Source organism: Prionailurus bengalensis, chromosome A2 (assembly GCF_016509475.1).
Source record: "Prionailurus bengalensis isolate Pbe53 chromosome A2, Fcat_Pben_1.1_paternal_pri, whole genome shotgun sequence".
NCBI lineage: Eukaryota > Metazoa > Chordata > Mammalia > Carnivora > Felidae > Prionailurus > Prionailurus bengalensis.
The window spans coordinates 5761971-5786360 of NC_057348.1; the positions used below are offsets into that span (position 1 = coordinate 5761971).

At 56.3% G+C, this 24390-nt stretch overlaps 1 protein-coding gene across 1 annotated transcript in view; it reads left to right on the top strand.

The window, feature by feature from the left end:
• FBN3 (fibrillin 3) overlaps window positions 1-24390 on the top strand; it is a 59748-nt gene that overhangs the window by 14776 nt on the left and 20582 nt on the right. Inside the window, exons 19-41 of the mRNA XM_043586441.1 lie at window positions 841-960; window positions 1100-1237; window positions 1382-1432; window positions 1693-1818; window positions 3621-3845; window positions 4026-4151; window positions 4437-4565; window positions 5798-5923; window positions 6113-6238; window positions 6373-6495; window positions 6643-6768; window positions 7741-7866; window positions 9441-9563; window positions 9760-9882; window positions 10285-10410; window positions 10492-10614; window positions 11398-11520; window positions 12044-12205; window positions 13199-13267; window positions 14550-14675; window positions 19875-20000; window positions 20411-20560; window positions 22984-23055. Coding sequence (XP_043442376.1) covers window positions 841-960; window positions 1100-1237; window positions 1382-1432; window positions 1693-1818; window positions 3621-3845; window positions 4026-4151; window positions 4437-4565; window positions 5798-5923; window positions 6113-6238; window positions 6373-6495; window positions 6643-6768; window positions 7741-7866; window positions 9441-9563; window positions 9760-9882; window positions 10285-10410; window positions 10492-10614; window positions 11398-11520; window positions 12044-12205; window positions 13199-13267; window positions 14550-14675; window positions 19875-20000; window positions 20411-20560; window positions 22984-23055 — 2865 coding nt within the window. The remainder of the gene's footprint in view (window positions 1-840; window positions 961-1099; window positions 1238-1381; window positions 1433-1692; window positions 1819-3620; window positions 3846-4025; window positions 4152-4436; window positions 4566-5797; window positions 5924-6112; window positions 6239-6372; window positions 6496-6642; window positions 6769-7740; window positions 7867-9440; window positions 9564-9759; window positions 9883-10284; window positions 10411-10491; window positions 10615-11397; window positions 11521-12043; window positions 12206-13198; window positions 13268-14549; window positions 14676-19874; window positions 20001-20410; window positions 20561-22983; window positions 23056-24390) is intronic.

Below are 24390 nucleotides of genomic sequence, written 5' to 3' on the forward strand. Positions count from 1 at the left end.
AGGAGCAGAGAGGGAGGGAGACACAGAATGGGAAACAGGCTCCAGGCTCCGAGCCATCAGCCCAGAGCCCGACGCGGGGCTCGAACTCACGGACCGCGAGATCGTGACCTGGCTGAAGTCGGACGCTTAACCGACTGCGCCACCCAGGCGCCCCCTTTTTTTTTTTTAAATGTTTATTTATTTTGAGATTGGAAGAGAGAGAGAAAGCAAGCCGAGGGACAGAGAGAGAGAGAGAGAGAGAGAGAGAGAGAGATGGAGGGAGAGAATCCCAAGCAGGACCCGTGCTGTCAGCACAGAGCCTGACATGGGGCTCGAACTCACAAACTGTGAGATCATGACCTGAGCCGAAATCAAGAGTCAGACGCTCAACTGACTGAGCCACCCAGGCGCCCCTAGAGCGACTTCTGTCCCCCACCCTGTCCCACCAGCTGCCTGCTACTCACTCTCCGGCCACATCCAGGCCTCTCCTCCCTGGGCTTTCCTCCTGCCCCTCAGTCGCGTCCTCTCTTGTGCGGTGACTCCCTTGAGGGCCACTGTTCCCATCGTGTCTGTCCCTCCACAGTGACATGTGCGTGCTCCTGGGACCCCGCGTGTCACCGTGCTTGTCTGAGCGCACAGCACGATTCGGTGCAAGCACTCGGGCGTGCGTGCCTGTGCGTTTCTGTTCCTGTGCACCCTGCCTGCGTGTGTGTGCCTCCTCCAAGTACATGTGTGGCCACGTGTGTACCTGGGTGCATCCTATGTCACTGGACCCTGGCAGCCCCTGGAGAGACGGGAGTCCTGGTCAGCCGGGGCTTCCTCTCCCAGAGCTCAGGACCTGGTGGGGGACTGTCCTTGCAGACATCAATGAGTGCCTGTCCAACCCGTGTGTAAATGGTGTGTGCCGGAACCTGGCCGGTTCCTATGCCTGTGAATGCGCCCCCGGCAGCCGGCTGGGGCCGTCTGGCACCGTGTGTCTAGGTGAGAGGCCCCGAGTCCCGTGGAGCAGCCGCGACCCTGCTGCCCGGCCCTGCGTCCCACCCTGGGGAAGGCCGGGCTTCTGTGGGTCGGTGTGCAGGTGTGGGCTGGCAGGTGACATGGGTGGCCGCCTCCCCCGCAGACAGCACCAGGGGCACCTGCTGGCTCCAGGTCCAGGACGGCCGCTGTGAAGCGAACCTGCGCGGAGCCTCCCTGCGGTCCCAGTGCTGCGCCACCCTGGGGGCTGCCTGGGGGAGCCCGTGCGAACGCTGCGAGCCCGGTAATGCCCTGGGAGCCCCCCGGGGGGGGGCTCTTGGGGTCCTCCCGGGCGTGGCCACTGTGGTCACCTGGGTGCCAGTTGAGAGAACAGGGGTCTGGATAGAGAAAGTGACTCCTGTGCCCACTCTGGTTCTCCCAACCACAGACCCCGCCTGCGCCCACGGCTTTGCCCGCATGACGGGGCTCACCTGCGAAGGTAACTCCCTGCCCCTCTGTGGTTCACCCCTCCCCGCAAGCTGCACATGGGCCGGTGCCTGTCGTGGGGGATGCCTGGGGTCCTGAAGTCTTTTGAGATCAAGGTAGAGATTGCCCTTCCTTGGGGTCTTCCCCGAGATTCCCCAGCCCCCGAAGCTGGCACTGTCCCCTTTCCGCCTCCCTGAGGACAGCCTGGGTGTCCTGAACCCCCAGCGGGGGAGCTCCAGCCCTTGCCTCTCCCCCTTTTCCACCCCTGCCCAGATGTGAATGAATGCGAAGTCTTCCCCGGGGTCTGTCCCAACGGGCGCTGCCTCAACACTGCCGGCTCCTTCCGCTGTGAGTGCCCCAGCGGCCTGACTCTGGACACCACTGGCCGCCTCTGCGTGGGTGAGTCCACGTGGGACTGTGCGGGGCTGCCTGCCCTCCCTCCGTGGCCCCCACGCCGGGGCCTGGAGACCCCTCCTAGGGACAGAAGGGACTGGGGAGGGGGTCCTCTGGGACCCTCTGCTCCCTGCTCCTCTCTCGTTGACGTGTCTTGAAAGACATTTGTTTGGGGGTTTCACCCTTTCACTTACCTGCCCTTTAACAAGCCTCCTTGCTAATGGTAAGCTCTCGTAAAATACCATCTGCAACTTTTATTTATTCTTTCTTATTACCAAAAAGGTTTACACGGGGCGGGGGGGGGGGCACCTCTAGCATGCCCAGGAATCTCCCTCAGCATCCAGGGCTCAAACACTCACTCTGAATGGTTCCCCGTCAGGCTCAGAGATCTGAGACGTTTTCCCCCGGGGTGAGGGTTTCTCAATGTTGCCACTGTCCACATCTTTAAGTAAAAAAAATTTTTTTTCAGCATATTTATTTTTGAGAGAGAGACGGCATGAGCAGGGGAGGGGCAGAGAGAGATAGAGAGGGAGAGAGAGAATCCCAAGTGGGCTCCTTGCTGTCAGCACAGAGCCTGATATGGGGCCCGAACTCACGAAACTGTGAGATCATGACCCGAGCCAAAACCAGGAGTCACACGCTTAATCAGCTGAGCCCCCCAGGCACCCGCCACTCTCCACATCTTGAAGCGGACATTTCTTGGCCAAAAGCATGCCAAGCAAACAGGGCTCTGCCCGGTTTCTCCCCACAGTTGGCTAATAGCCTCCTCGTAGGTGCCTTCTCAACTTTGCTTGGCTTCTGAACCGAGTTTTAGGGGGGTCCTCCCACTGGCCCCCAAATCTAACCAAGGAAAGAAAGGAATCGAGGAAAGAGGAAAAAGCCATCGCATTACAGGACCCGTGTGCTGAATTCGGGGCCAGGTGAACAGGGAGGTGCTGACTCCGGCCCGGTCTGCTCAGACGTGACCATTAGCCCCAGGCCAGGGCACCCGTCCCTGTGTGCGTCACAGGGTTCCCAGAGGTTCTCGAGGTTCTAAAACAAGGTCTCATCTTCAAACTGACCTGCCCGATCATGCATTCCTTCGGGAAACAGAAGTTTTCCTAGACCAGGGGTTCAGCAAACGTTTTCTGCAAAGGGCCAGGGGTAAATATTTTTGGCTTTGCGGACCCCACAGTCCCTGTTGAAGCTACAGAGGTCTGTCGTATAGCGCAAAAGCAGCCACAGGCAATTTGGAAACAAAGGATGTGGCTGCGTGTCAATAAAACTTTATTTACAAAAACAAGCAGCCGACCCCCAGGCTTGCAGTTAGGCTCTCTTGGACTCTTGTCTCTGGTCTTGATGGAAGCTTATCTGGCATCAGATTGTTCTGAGGGCATCTTGCAGATCAGACACACACTCTGGAGCCAGATGGCCTGGCGTGAACATGGTTCTGCCTTTCACCGTGTGGCCGCGGACAAGCTACCTAACCCTTCTGTGCCTCAATTTTCTTGCCTGTAAAATGAACACGATGCTAACATTTTCATCTTGATGTCTATTTTGAGGATTGTATGGATTGGGGAGCTTAGAACAGTGCCCTGCCCATAGCAAGCACCTTAACGCAGCAAGGTATTGCCACTAAAATGTTGCATGACGTTGTTAAGGAAGCGTTATCGCTGGGTGATGTTGAATGTCGATAATGGCACTCCCCTTGTGCCCTTCCTGTTGGGGAGGGAGTTTCAGAGAGGTGCTGCTGAGAGAGACCTTATCGGCCATGTGACAGCAGGCACACCGTGGCAGGGGTGGGACCCAGTGACCGTCCCTCTGTGCAGACGTGCGCCTGGAGCCTTGTTTCCTGCATTGGGAGGAGGACGCGTGTGGGGCCGCCCTGCCCGGCAAGTACCGGATGGACGTCTGCTGCTGCTCCGTGGGGGCCGCCTGGGGGGATGAGTGTGAAGCGTGCCCAGAGCCGGAGTCCCCGGCATTTGCCAGCCTATGTCCCCGGGGACTAGGCTTCGCCAGCCGGGACTTCCTGTCAGGCCGGCCCTTCTATAAAGGTGTGTTCGGGCGCGGGGAGCCTGGAGGATGGGGAGAGGGCACAGCACAGGCAAAGGCCCTGTGGTGGGAAGTGTGTTTGGGAGAGAGCGACGCGTCTGCAGTCAGACGTGTGAAATCTCGGGGGCAGACCCAGGGACCCTGGAGGGGTTTGACTGACATTTCGTGCCCCCGCACCGCAGACGTGAACGAATGCAAGGCGTTCCCCGGCCTCTGCGTGCACGGCACCTGCCGCAACACCGTGGGCAGCTTCCGCTGCTCCTGTGCCGGGGGCTTCGCCCTGGATGCTCGGGGAAGGAACTGTACCGGTATGTGCCCACCCCGGGGGCGCCTGCAGGAGTGGGGGCTTCAGATCACACATGGGGTCCAGACCCACTCTCGGTCCTGCTGCCTTCTCTGGCCCTTGGGGATTCTGACTGTGAAAGGAGGGGCTGACAAAGGTGACCTCCGGGGTGGGGGGAGTTCCCTGCCCTTCTCTGATGGGCAGCCGCCACACCTCCGTCCCCATCCCTGGCTCAGCTCGGCAGCTCGGGGCTCCCGGGCAGCCTCCTTGTCTACAGACACGGAGGCCGGCCTTGCCCCTCTCTCCCCAGACATCGACGAGTGCCACATCTCCCCTGACCTCTGCGGCCGGGGCACCTGTGTCAACACCCCGGGCAGCTTCGAGTGTGAGTGTTTCCGTGGCTACGAGAGCGGCTTCATGCTGATGAAGAGCTGCATGGGTAGGTGGCCGCAGGGCCATTGCGCGGGTGGCCCCGGGCAGGGTGATGCCTGTAGGGTCTCGGGGCTGAGGGGAGGGATGGCGAGGGCGTTGTTGTGATGGGCGAGGTGGGAGGCGCAGGTGTGGGGAAAAGCTGAGACCCAGCAAATCTGGGCGCCAGGTGGTGGCATCCCCAAAGGCAGCCGGATGTCGGGTCTGTCATGCAGAGTTGAGTCCTAGGGACCCAGATTTGGGTGAGTTCTCCCAGAGCAGGTGTAGCGTGAGAAGAGGGGGAGGGCCCTGGAGAGAGGAGTTCCCCCCTTCCTTCCCTCCTTCCCTCCTTCCTTCCTTCCTTCCTTCCTTCCTTCCTTCCCTCCCTCCCTCCCTCCCTCTTTCCTTCCCTCCTTCTCTCCTTCCCTCCCTCCTTCCCTCCCTCCTTCCTTACTTCCTCCCTCCCTGCTGCCTTCCTGCCTGCCTTCCGCTTTTTTCTTCATTCAGTGAACATTTCATGCACCTCTACTGAGGGGAGCCACAAGGAGCTCAGTAGCAGACAGCCAGGCTCTCGGAGCTCATGACCCGATGGGGAGACAGATGTTGATAAAATTAATCCCTGGAGAAATGCAAAATGGCCACTGTGAGAAGCACTTGAGAGGGCCACGCAGTAGGGTAGAGTGTGGTCCCCAGGGACATGTCCTGTTCTGTGGGCCTTGAGGTTGTGGCTGAGAGTGGGAGTAAATGTGGTGAAGAGGGGCTGCAAGAGCAGCCTGAAGGGAGAACAGCAGGTGCAAAGGCCCTGGGGTGGGCCTGAGGGATGGAAGGGGTTTCTGTGCGGTGAGCCAGGTGGAGGAAACAGCAGGTGCAAAGGCCCTGGGGTGGGCCTGAGGGGTGGAAGGAGGTACTCGAGACTGGAGTTCGAGGCGGGGGGTGGCACAGCCTGCTCCTGCTGATGCCTGCACCTTGCCTCCCTGCGGAGTCCTACAGCGTTGCTTCTCAGGGCCTCCTTCAGTGACTCGAGGAGTGTCGGCCTCATGGCCCTGATTCTCCTGAGGATTCCAGCTTCCTTCTTGGGCTGACCTGCCCCTGCTCCTCCCAGCGCACACCCCGCTCCCTGGGTCATCAAGCCCAAGCCTCCAGGCTCTCCCGGCCGTGGCCAGGGTGACGGGGCTGGGGACCGCAGGGAGAAGCTTCCCACGAGCCACGCCGCGCCCACCCTGGTCGGTGCCTTCACACCCGCTCTCTCTTGCACACGCGCAGACGTGGACGAGTGTGCGCGGGACCCGCTGCTGTGCCGGGGAGGTACCTGCTCCAACACGGACGGGGGCTACCAGTGTCAGTGCCCCCCCGGACATGCGCTGACGGCCAAGGGCACTGCCTGTGAGGGTGAGTGTGCAGCAGGCATGCGAGCGAGAGTGGTGTGGTGTGAGTGAATGGTGGGCGTGTGCACTTGTGCGTGCCTGAAGTACCCCTGTGAGAGTGTGTGCGTGTGTCCGAGTGTCTCAGGGACCCCACACTAGGTCATCGCCTCCGCTCACACTGGGCCTCCGCCGGCCACGTGCCCCCCCCCCCCAGATGTCGATGAGTGTTCCCTGAGTGACGGCCTGTGTCCCCATGGCCACTGTGTCAACGTCATCGGGGCCTTCCAGTGCTCCTGCCACGCTGGCTTCCAGAGCACAGCTGACCGCCTCGGCTGCACGGGTGAGACTGCGCCCACCAGCCCCCAGCCCCCAGCCCCAGCCACCGTGGCGGTCCTTCCTGGCCTCAGTTCCAGACCCCACTCCTGCCCTCCCCCCCGATCAGCCCCGTGCTCGAGCCTGCCCTGCCTCCCACAGATATCAACGAATGCCGCACTGGGAACGGTGGGTGTGACATGCACTGCACAAACACCGAGGGCAGCTACCGGTGTGGCTGTGGACACGGCTACTCGCTGATGCCCGACGGGAGGGCATGTGCAGGTGCGTGGGATAGGGGATCCAACCTAGCTTGGCCCAGGCGAAGCCGGCCAGACCTGGGATAAGCCGCTGACCCCGTGGCCAGGTCCCCGGGGGCTGCTCCTCCGTCCCTGCCCGCCTACAGCCCAGCCCCCACCTCTGCTCCCCCAGACGTGGATGAGTGTGCGGAGAACCCGGACATCTGCGACGGAGGCCAGTGCGTCAACGTGCCGGGGGGTCACCACTGCCTGTGCTATGAGGGCTTCGTGGCCACGCTGGACGCGAGGGCGTGTGTCGGTGAGGAGCCAGGACCGTGGGGCGGAGGAGACAGCATCCGACCTCACACACCAGGCCTTCCCCAGGGGGGCGCGTGGGCAAGACAGACAGCGGGTCCCGTCCCCGTCACGTGCAGGCGAGGGAGACAGGCTCTGCAGCAGCACGTGGCAGTCTGCGCGTGGCCACCAGTGCCCAGGGCCGACCGCCACGCGCCAGGGCCTGGGGGCTCGGATTCACAGCAGCAGACACCCTGAACCTTGCTCTTGAAGTACATCTATCGAGCACCACTGTGTACCTGATGCACACCCCGCTCCCGGGGCTACGTCTCAAGATTGTCACACGCCGAGGCGTTTTATGCAGAGGGGGGGCCAGCTCGATGGGAAAGGGCGCTCAGAACTGTGTTTTCTGAGACCCGCTCGGGGACCACGGGCTGTTCAGGCCGTGGTTACTGCCCTCCCCTGGCTGCGGGGTGTCGCGGGGCCCCGGGAGCAGATGCGTCCTGGGTGCCCCATCAGGGCAGCGCTGGGGCCCGAGCGGGGAAGTTCCAGGAAGGGAAGGTGTAATTCTCTCCAAGGAAAGACGTGTGTGCAGCCCCAGTGCAGCTCAGCGTTCCCGATCCCGGGAGTCTTAGGAAGCCCTGAAGCACCTCGGCTCAAATGACACAGGGAACTGTTTACTGCTCCACGCCCTTCTTGCTGCTCCCTGTTGGCGTAAAGGCTCTGAAAAGGCCCGTAGGAGAAAAACCCTAACTCTGTGCGCTCTAACTGTCCTCAGCTACAAAATCCTTTTGGGAACTTGTGCCCAGCGTGTCCCACAGGGTACGCGCTGGAAAACGCGGACAAGACAGCGGTCCGGTGGCGGAACCAGAAACGGCGCGCAGTCCCGGAGACGGGCACCCAGAGCCTCCACGCGGGGGAGCGGCGTGGCAGGGCACCCGGCAACGCTCGGGCACCCCCTCCGCCCTCACCTGCTTGCCCTCCTGTCACCCCGCAGACTTGAACGAGTGTGAACTGAAGCCCCACCTTTGCCTCCACGGGGACTGTGAGAACACAAAAGGCTCCTTTGTCTGCCACTGCCATCTGGGTTACATCATCAGGAAGGGGGCCACGGGCTGCTCCGGTGAGCTGGCGGTCGGTGGGGTGTGGCACGGGGGGCTCCGAGGGGCCAGCTCGGGGGTTGTGGGGTCCCTGCCCCGTCCCCCGGGGCTGAGCATGGCCAGAGTTCATTCTCCCACATTTCCGCGGGTAGGGCCTCATGTTCAAGCGGGAACAGGACCCAGTCGGGTGCCCCTGGGGCTCCCCTCTAGCCCCCAGCTCTGCGGGCCCCAGGTGTCCGTGGCAGCGTTCCCAAAGCATGCCAGCCTGATGACGCGACACCCTACGGGGGCGAACGTTTCCACGGTTCATTAGTCAACTGACTCAGGCTCCTAGCGCTGTCGTAACAAATTCCTACCAGTCTCAGGGCTCAGAACCGCAGAAACGTATTCTCTGTCCGGAACGGTTCCCGGGCCCAGAAATCTGAAATCAGCACGTCCGCAGGGCTGCGGGGGCTCAGAGGGGGAATCTGTCCCACGCCTCTACTGCCTTCTGGCGGTGGCCAGGAGTCCCCCATGTGCCTCGTCCGCGTGTTGCTCTACTCTCTGAGTCTGTCTTCACGTGGGTTGTCTCTGTGTCTGGGTCCAAATTTCCCTCTTATGAGAATGCCAGTCGCTGGATTAGGGCCACCAGAATCCAGGATGACCCCATCCTAACCTGGTTACGTCCACAAAGACCCTGTTTCCAAATAACGTCCTGTGCACAGCTTCCGGGCATTAGGACAACGCGAACGTATCTTTCTGGAGATACACTGATGCGGTTATTTTAACGCGTGTTAGAATCCGACGTTATGTAGCAGCCTCAAATCCATGACTCTTTAGAGCCTGTTGTTGATGTAAAGTTGGCTTTTAAAATACATTTACCGGGGCGCCTGGGTGGCGCAGTCGGTTAAGCGTCCGACTTCAGCCAGGTCACGATCTCGCGGTCCGGGAGTTCGAGCCCCTCGTCGGGCTCTGGGGCTGACGGCTCGGAGCCTGGAGCCTGTTTCCGATTCTGTGTCTCCCTCTCTCTCTGCCCCTCCCCCGTTCATGCTCTGTCTCTCTCTGTCCCCAAAATAAATAAACGTTGAAAAAAAAATTTTTTTTTAAATAAAAAAATAAAATACATTTACCTAAGTAACAGTGAGGAAGCATGGGAAGCAACGTTCGGGAACCAGGAGCTCACTTGGGTGGTGGGTGGACATTGCAGAGTTACAAGGGTGAGGCTGACCTGGCTGAGGGTCCGAGACGCCGGTTTAGAAGGAAATCCTGCTTTAGGGCGAGGACGAATGCGTTAGGACGGCTACTCTTCACGTCTACCCTGAGACTCTTACGGTCCTGTTTCAGATCACTTCAGAGGGCTGCTGGGAGTCGTGCCTTTGGGGTTTGGGAGTTTTCCCCCTGGGCTCTGGGTGATGGGGGAAGCTCCTGAGGTGGGTGGGGGGCTTTCTGGGCCAGCCCTCCCCCAGGAGGGTCCTTGCCCTTTCCCTGTTGCTGTAGTATCTCCCTACTCTGGACCCGAAGCCCTGTTTCTACAAAGCCCAGGCCTTGTGGGGGTGCCGTGTCCTTCCTCTCCTCTCCTGGTCCAGACCCTCCCGTGACCGGGTCCCTCTCCTTGCAGATGTGGACGAGTGTGAGCTTGGGGGACACAGCTGTGACAGTCACGCTTCCTGCCTCAACGTCCCTGGGAGTTTCAGCTGCAGGTGCCAGCCAGGCTGGGTGGGGGATGGCTTCGCATGCCACGGTGAGTGCCTGGGGGCAGGCGGTCTGGGCAGAGCAGCTGAGGTAGGTGGGGGGCAGGAGGGAGACGGGGCGGTGGGGGTGGGGGTCTGGGCCCAGGGGTGTCTGTGGGGGTCGGACAGGGCCGAGCTTGGAGGGTCCGCCTCCCTGCAGCCCCCCCAATGCGCACACTGGGGGGCCCCGGGCTCCGTGTCCTGCAGACCTGGACGAGTGCGCTTCCCGGGAGCACCAGTGCAGCCTGAGGGCCGACTGCCTGAATGTTCCCGGCTCCTACCGCTGTGCCTGCCACCAGGGCTTCACCGGGGACGGCTTCTCCTGTGAAGGTGAGAGTGGGGTGGGGCCCGAGGGGACAGCCACAGGGGCTGGGTTCCAACTCAAACCGATCCCACCCGGTGCACGGCGCCGGGGTGCTGGAGATGCTGTGACTTCATCCCCGCGGGGCCACGGGCCAGGCTGAGTCACGGGGTGGGCCGTCTTCTCCCCTGGACTCTGAATGCACGGAGCCTTCTGGACGTGGAGCACAGGAACACTAGCTTACTTCCCGGTGGCCCTCCACCCGGGTCCCGCGTGACCAGGTCTCCTGTCTCCCCGAGTCGGGGTCTGAGTTCCCGGTACTCCCTGGAACCCTGGGTGACCGTGAAGGGTTTGACCGGGGCCCCCTGCCCCCGCCCTGCATGGGTCCCGGCCAGCTGGCCCCCAGCCCTCTGCCTCTCGGGGTCCCGCAGACAGGGACGAATGTGCTGAGGACGTGGACCTCTGTGAGAACGGGCAGTGCCTCAATGTCCCCGGCGGGTACCGCTGTGAATGTGAGATGGGCTTCAGCCCCACGGAGGACCACCGCGCCTGTCGGGGTGAGACCTGGGGCTGCCGGGCTGGGGGACACAGCAGGAGCAGGCTGCCAGGCAAGGCGGGCTGACCTGGGGTCCCCACAGACGTGGACGAGTGCGTTCTCGGGAACCTCTGTGTGTTCGGGAGCTGCGAGAACCTGCCCGGAATGTTCCGCTGCATCTGCAGTGAGGGCTATGAGCTGGACCGCGGTGGTGGCAATTGCACAGGTGTGGGGTCAGCCGGGCTGTGGGGGTGGGAGGAGGGGCAGGGCTTACTGCCTCCCTGCCCTCAGATCTCTTCTTGAATGTCCTATTCTGGAGGGGGGGGCTTGTCTGACCCCCATCTCCAGCAGTGCCCCCATTGATCCGTGTTCCCATCAACCTCTTCCGTTGGCATCTATCGTCTTCTGAATCAATGCAGTGAATGAATGAAGGTGTACTCTCTCCACTACTACCGTCAAAATGACCTCCCACTTATGTATTTAAAACGGGGGTCAGCAAACTTTTCTGGCAAACGACCAGGTGGGAAATATTTTTGGCTTTCCAGCCATACAGTCTCTGTCACAGCTACTCAACTGCCTCCTAGCTCAGAAGCAGACACACACAGGCAGTATGTAAATGAGTGGGCGTGGGTGTGTGCCAATAAAACTTTATTTACACAAACAGGCAGGGGGCTCTGGCCCACCGATAATAGCCTGCCGACCCGTGGCTTGAAAGCATGGTCTAAATGTTGGGCTTTGTAGGTTGGCTGCGTGGAACCCATGACACAGGAAACTTTAAAGGGGCAAATCTCCATCCCAAGTGGAACAGAACAGGGAGGAGAGGGGGTTAGACAGGCCAGGGCAGACCCTGGAGGCTGGTGTCCCTTCAGGCTTTCTTCCCAGGGGAGGACATGGCCTCACTCCACAGCCCACATCCAACATTGAGGGCTTCAGCTTCCCAGGAGGAAGGTGGGAGGGAAGTGGATTGAGGGAGGGCTCCCGCTGACAGCATTCCCCACCCCTCCACCAGATGTCAATGAGTGTGCGGACCCTGTGAACTGCATCAATGGCCTGTGTGTCAACACCCCCGGCAGCTACCTCTGCAATTGTCCCCAGGATTTTGAGCTGAACCCCAGCGGGGTGGGCTGTGTGGGTGAGTAAGCCCTTGGCTCCAGCTGGGGATCTGATGGCAGGTGAGCTGGGCGGAGCTCAGATTTACCTGTTCTTGACAAACAGGACCTTTGCCAGCCCCTGATAAGGGCCACTAAGGATGTGTTCTTGCACACCCTTCCACTCCTGGGGTGTGTGCGCGCGCGCGCGCACACACACACACACACACACACACACACAGCTCCCTGCCCAGGGACAGTGTCCCTGTCCATTTGTTCAGACCCCCCCTTCTGTCCCTGTGCTCTACACATTCATACATACATGTACACACACAGTCACATGTGTGCACATATACACGTATGCAGAGGCACAGCCATGCACACGGGCACATGTGTACACGCAGCCGCGAGGCAGAGCCAGGCACGCATGCGCGCACGGCCGCGAATCAGGGCCAGGCACACAGGCACGCATGCGCACACGGCCACACGCACAGTTACGCAGAGCGGTGCAAACGCGCGCGCCCTCGTCTCTCCTGCCCCGTGCTAACCACCCGTTTCTCTGTTCAGACACCCGGGTCGGGAACTGTTTCCTGGACACGCATGACCGAGGGGATGGTGGTATCTTCTGCGCTGCTGAGATCGGGGTTGGCGTCACCCGGGCTTCTTGCTGTTGCTCCCTGGGACGGGCCTGGGGTAACCCGTGTGAACTGTGCCCGCTGGCCAACACCAGTGAGTCTCCGGGTGGTAGTGGGGGACACAGGCGAGCACTCCCCAGGACTTCGGGGGTCATCTGTGCTAAGGGAGGGACACTGAGAACCAGAGAGGGAGAGGGGCTCGCCCTGGGTCACACAGCATACCTTTAGCAGTTCATCGGCTGTGCCTCCTCGCTCCACGTCTCTCTCTGCCCTCCCTTCCTGCAAATTCTCTGTGTGTTTCTATTCGCTTGCTTCCTCAGTCCGTCAGCCAGCAATCATTGAGAGTTCCTCCATGCCCTGTGCAAGGGGCTGGGGACCCAGAGCAGGATGAACCACAGCACAGCACAGCACAGAACACTGCCCCTCACCTGTATACCAGTGGTCCCCGGACTGTGGGAGTAGAGCTATCCTGAGGGTTTGTCTGAGACGCAGGGGTGGCCAAGGACAGGAAGTGGATAAGGGAAGACTTCTCAGGACAAAAGGCTTAAATGAGGTTTTGAAGGATGAGTAGGAGTTTTCTAGGCAGAGCAGGGGGAAGGGTCTGTGATGCTGTGGGAACAGCATGTGCAAAGGCCTCAGGTTCACACACCTGTCCACCTATTCAGGTGTGTGTGTGTGTCTGTGTGTGTCTGTGTCCATGTGTATATGTGATATCCGGGGTCTTTCTTTCAATGGGGAAGATTTGCAGTCACACTGGTCTGGTTTTAGATCAGAAGAAATCACCCCTTTCCACCCCCAGCTGTTAGCACACAGTCCATCTGTTCATATGTTGAATGTGAACACACGTTCTCACACACACACACACACACACACACACACACGCACACACACACACACACACACTGCCCCATCTTCCCAGATTGGCTGAAGTCTCTCGGTGCCGAGAGGCTGAGGAGGTAAGGGGATGGAATTGGTGTGGTAGAGAGATGTGGGACCCATTCTGGAGCCCTTTTTGGGAGACCTCAATTCCCATGCCTCCCTTGGGCTTCACCCCACAGCCCCTCAGAAGAACCTGTTTCCTTTGCAGCCGAGTATAGAACCTTGTGCCCAGGGGGCGAGGGCTTCCGACCCAACCCCATCACTGTCATTCTGGAAGGTGAGCTCCGGGCAGACTATCCACTTGCGTACTCAGTGAGCTTTTTCTCATCCCTGCCTCGCCAAAATGCACAGTTGCGGGACAGGGGCACATCCTCCCTCCCCAAGGCCAAGCAGTGAGGCTAAACTGTTCTGTTTTTGGTGAAGTTTTTGTTTTTTCTTTCATCCGTCTCTTCTTCCAACTGTTGGTTTATTGATCCGTCCTTCCAACAACCTATCCATCCACCCATCCCCCATCCAGCCACTCACCCACCCATCCATCCACCCATCCATCCATCCATCCATCCATCCACCCATCCATCATCCCCATCCAACCACTCACCCAACCATCCATCCATCCATCCCCCATCCAACCACTCACCCACCCCGTCCATCCACCCATCCATCCATCCACTCACCCATCCCCCCCATCCATCCATTCATTCATGCATCCCCCATCCACCCATCCATACATACATTTCTCATTCACACACACACCTGTCCACTTACCCATCCTTCTTTCCCTCCTCCATCCACACATATATACTCCCCCATTCACCCATCTACTCATCTACCCATCCACCCACTTCCCACTCATAAATTCCCCATCCTTAATCCTTCCCCCTTTCCTTCCTTTCTCCCACTATTCTCCCTCCCTTCCTTAATTCCTTCCTGTCTTCTGTGCATACATACATCATCCATCTACTCACCTACCCACCCACCCATCTGTCCATCCATCCATCCATCCATCCATCCATGCACTTATTCATCTTGTTGATTCACTTCTTATTCATCCACTATTTTTTATATCCATCCATCCATCCATCCATCCATCCATCCATCCTTTTTTAAAAAGTAAGCTCTATGCCAATGTGGGGCTTAAACTCATGACTCCCAAGATCAAGAGTCACATGCTCTACTGACTGAGCCAGTCAGGCATCCTTCATCCATCCATCCTTTTATAAACAGGGGGTGATAAGATTGGAGAATTCCATCCAGAGGGAACTATGTGATGGATGGATAGATGGATGGATGGATGGATGGTTGGATGGATGGGAGTGTGGAGTAGGAACTGAAGAAAAAGGGGATGAATTCAGGGTGACCTTGACTCAAGAGAGTCTAGGTGCAGCCTCCAAGGTGGACCCTGGCCTGAACGCTCCAAATAGCCCACACCTCTCAGGTATTCTTGAAGAGGCAGGACTGGCTCCTCCAGGGCCTTGGAGAACCCAAGGCAGGGTGTGGGTGTCCCCCAAGGCCTCTGCTTGGGTTTAGCAGCCAAGCATGGCTTCTTCACTTCTTGACAGACATTGATGAGTGCCAGGAGCTGCCCGGGCTGTGCCAGGGAGGAACCTGTGGCAATACCTTTGGCAGCTTCCAGTGTGCGTGCCCACCCGGCTACCACCTCAATGAGGACACCCGCATCTGTGAGGGTGAGTATACACCTTCCTCTCTAGCCTCAGCTCCTCCTCAGGTGCCGGGGCCTGAAGTGCCTTTAGGGGCTCTACTCACCTGCCTTGCTGCCTGGGGCCCACTGGGAGGGTGGAAAAGGCTTCATCAGAATCCCCCAGCCTGCCCTCTGCTCTGCTCCCTCCCTCTCACTTCCTGCCCACTTGGAAATGGCCTGGCTTTTCTATGGCAACCACTCCCTTCCTCCTTCGGGCAAAAGCTGACCAAGTCCCAAAGCTGAGAGTGGGAAGGGACAGACACAGAAGGAATAGCCACACCATTCCTTCAAACAGCGCTCTACCTGTCTCCTTCCTCCCCTCCTTTGGGCATCACAGTAATGACCAACAGGAAACTAGTGTTTGTGACTGTGTGTCACCCTCGCACTGAGCATCTTCAGTTGTCATTTGTTCAGTCACCACAACAGCCCCGTGAGGGGGATGTTCCATTTAGGATCCCATTTTTCAGATGTAGAAACTAAGGTTCAGGGAGATGAAGTAACTTGTCCAGCTAGTAAGTGAGCGAAACCCAGCCATTCTGGTCCTTGAGACTGAGCTCTTCTAATGCAGTATACTAAGTCGGTCTGTCGACCCACCCACCCATCCACCATCCACCCATCCATCCATCCATCCATCCATCCATCTATCCACTACCCACCTATCCATCCATCCACCCACCCATCTATTCACCATCCACCTATCCATCCATCCATCCATCCATCCATCCACCATCCATCCATCTATCCACCATCCACCCATCCATCCATCCATCCATCCACCCACCAATTCATTCTTTCTTTTCCTTTTAATGATATTAATTGAACACCTACATGTAGCCAGACACCAACACCAACACACAAGGACAGAATACGTATCTTTTCCCTCAGAGCAGTGCTGTTTAGAAACTCAAGGAAATAGGGAAGGAAGGAAGAGGTCTAAGATCAAAACACCAACCTCCATTGTACGTGGAAGTGGAAGCTGTCACAGCAGAATCAGAACCTAAATACTTGAAGAATGTTTTATTCCTTACTGCCTCCCCGTCTCTCAGGACATCAAGGAAGAAAGAGAAAGGTCCGATCAACAAATAAAAGTCACAGGGCAGGGAGCCTTTAACCGGATCACTGACCTTGGATGTGCAGCCTTGCCAGGCTAGAGGTGCACTTGAGGGCTGCAGTTCTGTGCGGTAGCATAGAATCCTATTCTCCAAAGGGCCCACACTTGGCTTAATGCTTTGCTGTCGCCACCTTGAAACTCTTCGTGGGTCTTGAACAAGGAAGCCCCAGTGTTCATTTTCCACTGGGCAAATTCTGTAGCTGGTCCTTGTCAGATAGTTTGTCTCACACCCGGAATCGCTGGGCTGTATGGTGATTCTGTTGACTACTCTGTTGTGTTTGAGGAACTGCCCAACGGTTTTCTGCAGCAGCTACAGCTTTTTACATTCTCACCAGCAATGTACAAGGGCCCCGGTTTCTCCACATCCTCACCAACACTGGTATTTTCCATTGCTCAAAGTTACACCGTCTAGTGGGTGCAAAGTGGCATCTCATTGTGGTTTGGATTTGCATTTTTCCCCGATGACTGATGACTATGGAGCATCTCTCCACGTGCTTACTGGTCATTTGTATGTCTTTGGAGTAGTGTCTGTTCAGGTCTTTTGCCCATTTTTAAACGGGGGTTGTCTTTTTGTTGTTGAGCTGTGAGAGCTCTTTCTGTATTCTGGATATAAGACCCGTATCCGATACATAGTTTGCAAATAGTTTCTCCCATTTTGTAGTTTCTTTTTGCTTTCTTGATGGTGTCCTTCGATGCACACCAGGCTTTAATTCTGATGAAGCCAAATTTATCTTTTTTTTTTTTTCCTTCTGCAGCTGTGTTTTGGTGTCCTCTAAGAATCCATTGCCAAATACAAGGTCATTAAAATTTACCCCTATGTCTTTTTTGTTTGTTTGTTTATTTTTGAGGGAGAGACAGAGTGCGAGTAAGGAAGGGACAGAGAGAAAGGGAGACACAGAATCTGAAGCAGGCTCCAGGCTCTGAGCTGTCAGCACAGAGCCTGACGTGGGGCTCGAACTCATGAACTGCAATATCATGACCTGAGCTGAAGTCAGACGCTCAACTGACTGAGCCACCCAGGCGCCCCGACCCCTATGTCTTTTTTCTGAGAGTTTTATCATTTTGGCTCTTACATATTTAGGTTTTCCACTTATTTTGAGTTATTTTTTGCCTGTGGTGTCAGAGAGAGGTCTGACTTCGTTCTTTTGCCTGTGGAGATCCAGTTGTGCCTGCACCACTCGCTGAAGACACCCTTTTTTCCCCATTGAGTGGTCTTGGCTCCCGTGTCAAAAGTCACGTGACACATAGTTTCCTTCTGGACTCTCCGTTCTATTCTGTTGATGTATATGTCTATCTTTCGCCCGTACCACACTGTCCTGATGACTGGAGCACTGTAAGTTTCAAAATTGGGAAGTGTGAGTCCTCTGACTTTGTTTTTCTTTTTCCAAGATGGTTTTGGCTGGGGGGGGGGGGGGTCCTATGTAATTGCACGTGCATTTAAGACTAACTTTTCCATTTCTGCAAAAATGAAGGCATTGGGGTTTTGATGGGGATTGCATGGCAATTCTAAATTGCCGTGGGGAGTATTGCTGTGTTAACAGTATTAAATCTTCTGATCCATGTACACAGGAGGTCTTTCCGTTCCTCTCAGTCTTCTTTAGTTGTTTTTCCGTGATGTTTTGTAGTTTTCAGTGTTCAACTCTTGTGTCTCTTTGCTTAAATTCATTCCTAAGCATTGCATTTTTTGGACGCTGTTAGAAGCAGATTTATTTATTTATTTATTTATTTATTTTAATTTTATTTTTTAAAAGTTTTTTTAATATTTATTTACTTTTTAATTTTTTTAATCTTTATTTATTTTTGAGAGAGAGAGAGAGAGAGAGAGAGAGAGAGAGAGAGTGCGAGCAGGGGAAGGGGAGACACAGAATCCAAAGCAGGCTCCAGGCTCTGAGCTGTCAGCACAGAGCCCGACGCGGGACTCAAACCCATGAAACGTCAGTTCATGACCTGAGCCAAAGTCGGACGCTTAATCAACTGAGCCATCCAGGCACCCCGAATATTTATTTATTTTTCAGACAGAGAGACAGAGTGCGAGCAGGGAAGAGGCAAAGAGAGAGGGAGACACAGAATCGGAAGCAGGCTCCAGGCTCTAGGCTCTGAGCTATCAGCACAGAAGCTGATAAGTAGGGCTTGAACTCGTGAACTGCGAGATCATGACCTGAACTGAAGTCGGATGCTTAATTGACTAAGCCACCCAGGCAACCCCCCTACCAAATTTTGTTTAATATTTGTTTTTGAGAGAGAGACAGCATGAGCAGGAGAGAGGGAGACACAGAACTCAAAGTAGGCTCCAGGCTCCACGCTGTCCGCACAGAGCCCAATGAAGGGCTTGAACCCACAAACTGTGAGATTATGACATGAGCCAAAGTCAGATGCTCAACCAACTGAGCCACCCAGGTGCCCCAATATTTATTTATTTTTGAGAGAGAGAGAAAGCGTGAGCAGGGGAGGGGCAGAGAGAGAGGGAGACACAGAATCTGAAGCAGGCTCCAGGCTCCGAGCTTCAGTACAGAGCCTGATGCAGGGCTTGAACCCACAAACCATGAGATCATGACCTGAGTCAAAGTTGGACCCTTAGCTGACTGAGCCACGCAGGTGCCCCATTAAGACTTTATTCTTTTTTTAAAAAATTTTTTTTTTCAACGTTTATTTATTTTTGGGACAGAGAGAGACAGAGCATGAACGGGGGAGGGGCAGAGAGAGAGGGAGACACAGAATCGGAAACAGGCTCCAGGCTCTGAGCCATCAGCCCAGAGCCTGACGCGGGGCTCGAACTCCCGGACCGCGAGATCGTGACCTGGCTGAAGTCGGACGCTTAACCGACTGCGCCACCCAGGCGCCCCAAGACTTTATTCTTAAGTGGGGCACTTGGGTGGCTCAGTCAATTGAGTCTCCAACTTTGGCCTGGGCCATGATCTCACCTTCTGCGGGTTTGAGCCGCACATCAGACCCACTGCTATCAGGCAGAGCCCATTTCTGATCCTCTGTCCCCCTCTCACTGTGCTTCCCGCACCGGTGCTCTCTCTCTCTCTCTCAAAATGAAGTAAAACTTCTACCCATTTAAAAAAAAATGATTTTATTTTTAAGTAATCTCTACACCCAACATGGGGTTGAACTCACAACCCTGAGATCAAGAATCGCACACTGCACAGATTGAGCCTGCCCGGCGCCCCTTTGTTCTGTAGATTTTTTAGGATAGTTTACATATCAGATTCCATGGTTGTTGTAAGTTTTTGACTGGATTCCAGACTCCTGCAAAAGTCGATTTTGTCAGTTTTTGCCAGCTTGATAGTTTTGTGCAGGAGTGGAGGCTGATGTCCCATACTCTGCCGTTTTTGGTGATAATGCTAATATTCTGCTATCTGTTTTTATATATCTCACTAGCTGAGAATGCTTGTTACACTTAAAAAAAATTCTTAATGTTTATTCATTTTTGAGAGACAGAGCATGAGCAGGGGAGGGGCAGAGAGAGAAGGAGACACAGAGTCTGAAGCAGGCTCCAGGCTCTGAGCTCTCAGCACAGAACCCGACGCGGGGCCAGAACTCATGAACCCCGAGATCATGACCTGAGCTGAAGTCGGACGCTTAACCGACTGAGCCACCCAGGCACCCCAGGTCATATTTTTTTCTTAATAGAAGTGAGGTCAGGAGCGCCTGGGGTGGCTCAGTTGCTTGAGCATCCGACTCTTGATTTTGGCTCGGGTCATAATCCCAGGGTCATGGGATCAAGCCCCACACTGGGTTCCATGGTCAATGTGGAACCTGCTTAAGATTCTCTCTCTCTCTCCCTCTCTCCCTCTCTCCCTCTCTCCCTCTGGCTCTCTTCCATGCTCACACACGTGCTCTCTCTCTCTCTCTCTCTCTCTCTCAAAACAAAAAAAAGTGAGATCATAGTAAGCTTTTTCTTTTTTTTTCATTTAACACCATGTCGGATCTTTCCCTGTCACTGAAATGCCTGTGCTTTTTAAGCTAATCTTGACATTGAGCTCAAGCCCATAATGAAGTGACTCTACCAGGTCTGGGGTTGGGAGTTACCCAGACAACTGCTAGATGCTGTCCCTCCTTCCCCTGCAGACATCGACGAATGCTATGCACACCCGGGCATCTGTGGCCCCGGTACCTGCTACAACACCCTGGGGAACTACACTTGTGTCTGTCCTGCGGAGTACCTGCAAGTCAACGGTGGCAACAACTGCATGGGTACAAAGTGTGATGACTGGGGAGATAGGCAGTTGTGGGAAAAGCACTTGGGTGTGGGAAGGACTCCTAGGAGTCTCCAAGCCTCGGAAGAGTGTGGAGAGCTGTGTGTAGGGGAGTAGACAGCAGGAGGGTGAGTGTATTTTTGAGTTGCTGGTCAGTAGCAGAGAACAAGATGCAGGGTTTGGGGGCCCAGGGCTGTCATGAATGGTTGTCCAGGTTGTGCACTGCCCAACAAAATCTAAAATGTAAAGGGCACCCCATGTGTGTTGGGGGAGAGGCATCAAGCCAGTATTTTTCAGCTGGACCCGTGAATGAGTTCCCAGCCGTCTGATGGCTCTCTCTTCCTCTCTTCTTTCTTCCCCTCTCTTGGCTATCTTTTACCCACACTCCTCTTCCTAACGGAACTGCAGACATGAGGAAGAGCATTTGCTTCCGGCACCATAACGGCACGTGTCGGAATGAACTGGCCTTTAACGTGACCCGGAAGATATGCTGCTGCTCATACAACATTGGCCAGGCCTGGAACAGACCCTGCGAGGCCTGCCCCACCCCTGCCAGCCGTGAGTGCTCTCCACACCCCCGCCCCCGCCCCCTTCCTTCCAGCTTCCTCCTTTTTAGTGCAGTATTTAAGGAGGCGCACCTTGATTGGGGCGCCCAGATTAGCTCTCATCCTACATTGTTCTGATGAGGGCTAAGGAGTTGAAACTACGTCCTAGGTGGCGTATGGAAAGCATCCGTCTTGGGGTGGGCGAGGCAGCCTTCCTTGTATGTTGCAGATTTGGGGATTCAAAATGGATCAGTGAAGCTTACGTTTGTGGTAAAGGTCCTCGGAGACTCACAGACTATTTCGGGGGGAGGGTCAGTGAGTACCTGGGGCCAGGGAGGAAAGCAAAACTGGCTGGAGGCACCAGGGGCCCCGTGAGCAGGGGAAGGTGCAACCCCGGGGAAGCTCTGGGAAAAGCTGCTGAAACACTGTTTGGGATGAAGAAGGGTATTGCGGGCAGGGAACAGCACGAGCAGAGGGCTGGAGGCAGAACTGAGCAGCAGACCATGCTGGCAGCTGGAAAGAGAGCTGGCAGAATGATCTAGCAGCCCGCCCAGGAATCAGAAAGAGCCGCAGGAGTGGGGCAGTGATTGAAAGTGGACAACAAGGACGTTCCCACGTGCTGTGGGCTGAATGTGTCCCCCGCTAAACTCACGCGTTGGAGCCCCGGTCCTCAGGGCGGTGGCGTTAGGGGGAGGGGCCCCGGGGAGGGGATTAGGAGGCCCCCTGAATGGGATGGGGGCCGTTCCGAGAAGACGTGTGTGGGAGGCGATCTCCACCATGTGAGGACATAGCAGGAAAACAGCCACCTCTGAACCGGGAGGCGGCTCTCACCAGACCCCGAGTCTGCCGGCACCTTGGTCTTGGACTCCCAGCCTCCAGAACCGTGAGAAATACGCATCTGCTGCTTAAGCCACCCGGTGTGTGGCATTTTGTCATGCCAGCCCCGGCTGACGGAGACCAATAGTTTCCTCGGGCCGTGGCAACAAATTGCCACAAATTTGGTGGCTTAAAAACCCCAGAAATTAATTTTCTCCCAGTTCTGAAGGCTAGAAGCCCGAAGCCAAGGTGGCAGTGAGGCCGTGCCCCCTCCAGAGGCTCCAGGTTAGAGTGCTTCTTTGCTTCCTCCAGCTTCCGGTGGCTCTGGGCGTCCTGTGTTCCCGGCTTGGAGCTCTGTCCCCCATCTCTGCTTTCGTCTTCCTGTGGCTTCTTCTCTCCAACTGTCTGCGTGTCTCTCCTTTTCTTATAAGGACACCGGTCATTGCATTCAGGGCCCACCCTAAGCCAGGGTGTCCGCATCTTTTCTGGATTGCATCTACAAAGACCCTGTTTCCCCAGATGGTCACACTCAGAGGTTCTGGGTGGACATGAACTTGGGGGGCAGTGGGTGTCCATCCCGTGCGGGGCAGTGGAGAGGGGATCGTTACTGGGCATTTCTGGGGGGTGGGCCTGGTCTGCGTTCTAGGTAGCAAGAACGGGGCAGACCTGAGCTGTGCAGGCTGGGAGGGAGCTGCAAACAGCCAGCTCTGGTCAAGAGACTGTCAGGACAGATCACATGTCACCCTCGGTTTGGGTGCTGGGACTTAGGTACCTGCTCGGATCTCGTGCACCTGAGTCTGAGGTGCAGGTGGCGTAAGACGAGGCGGAGGTCCATACTAGCCGATGACGCGGGTAGAAGGCCAAGTGACGGCCAGGGCGGGGACCTGGGGAAAGGTGGCAAGATGCCGCTGCCTAAATACCTGCCTGTGTCCACCTGGCGGGCCCGGAGACACCTGCCCCACCTGGGGATCGCGGTCTGGTAGGCAGCATCTCGGCATTGCCAACGGGATGCGACTAGGCAGGGTGGGCTGCCCCGGGGAAGCCCAAGGGTGGCACCATCAGCGGCTGGTGCCAGTGTGGCGGGTCGGAGGGAGCCCAAGGGAGCCTTCCCTGTGGCCGCCCTGAGTCCTCGAGGCTGGAGTGGGCTCTGCTAGGGAACAGCAGAGGGAACAGCATGTGCAAAGTTCCCACATGGGATGGATGGACGGTGGAGAGCAGAGTCCCTCCAGACGTGTAATGAAACCAGTGCAACCGGAGGGCAGGAGTCGCTGCTGGAAAGGCAGGGCCGGGGGGTGAAGGTCTTGAAATTCAAACTGAAGAGTCTGCCTGTTCCGGAGAGGGCAGTGGGGTGTGGTCAGCGGCACTGATGCGTAGATGAGAGAGGTCGCGTCTCTGCCTCTCTGTGTTGGAAGGTCACGCCGCGCGGGTGGGTGGCTGCCTGTAGCTCTTCCGGTGCTGGTGAAAGCGGGTGGGAGGCAGAGAGACTAGTTGTCAGAGGCCGGGTGAGGGCTGGGCTATAAGGGTTGGAGGAGGCCATGGGCGGGGATCAGGAAGAGGAGGGGGTGTCCTTCCCGGGAGCCTGCAGCCCCAGCACCCTCTGCCCTGTCCTCCTTTGCCCAGTGGACTACCAGGTCCTGTGCGGAAACCAGGCCCCCGGCTTCGTCATTGACATCCACACGGGGAAGCCCCTTGGTGAGTGACTGTGTCCCCCTGCTGACAGCCTCCAGGTCCCTCTGTCCCCAGGGCCCTGACCTCCCCCTTCCACCCACCCCCGCCCCATGCTCACTTCTGCCTTCCCAGACCAGGCCAGGAGTTAGGTCCCCAAATAGTTCTCTTTATTAAAAAAAAAAAAAGTAAGAGTATTTTTATTGTTATTATTCATTTTTTAAAATTCTGATAACCTACGTATAACATGAAATTTACCACCGTAACCGTTGTTCAATGTCCAGTTCAGCGGCATCAGGCACACTCACACTCTCAGGCAACCATTCCTACCATCTGTCTCCAGAACTTTCCATCGCCCCACACTGAGACTCTGTCCCATGAAACACGGACGCCCCTGCCCTCTGCCCCACCCCTCGCTCCCAGCATCTCCACTCTGTCTCTGTGGACGGGACTCCTCTAAAGACCTCCTGTGAGTGGGGTCACGCAGGACGTGTCCTTCTGTGACCGACTTCTGTCACTGCACGCGGTGTCCTTCAGTCCGTCCACATGGTGGCAAGTGTCAGAATGGCCTTCCTTTCTAAGCCAAACAAGGTTGTGTGCAGTTTAATCCCTGGAAGGCCAGAGCTCAGCTGTGTGGTGTGGAACTGATGAACCCACTTCTGGCTGTTTTCATCCCAATAAGGATGTGTTCTCCTTATTTTAAACAACCGAGGCATGGCAGATAAGATCTGCTTCCCCTGCCGTTACCACATCAAACCTAATCTCCTTCACACTCCCAAGGTTCCCATGCTGTATGCCCCGAGGATTTCTAGTTCCTTCTTCGTGCATTTCAGTATACATAGAGGTCCCCATTGAGAATGCACGGCATTGTTTTCTGGGGAGTTTGAAATTTTCTCATTCTATAATTCCCTGCATACTGGTTTGCGGCTCACTTTTCTCTGGCCACCAACGAGCCGTGAAGCCCCAGACAAGTGACTGACTGCAGTGCCCCCCTCTTGTCCTGCTTTGTAGTATTCCACGTGTGGACACGCCCCAGGTCACCAGCCAGCCCCCCATGGATGGGCACTTAGTCTGCTTCTGGATTCCTTTTTTATACAGTTGGCCCTTGAACAGCACGAGGATTTGGGGTGCAGGACCCCATGCAGTTGAAAATCTGCATATAACTTTTGACTCCCCCCTCAAACTTAACTAGTAGTCTACTGATGACCAGAAGGCTTACTGATGAGGTCAACAGTAGATTAACACGTTTGATATGTTACAGGTATTGTATACCGCATTCTTACAATAAAGTAAGCCACAGTCCATAAAATGTTACTAGGATACCTATAAGGAGGGGTGCCTGGGTGGCTCAGTCAGTTGAGC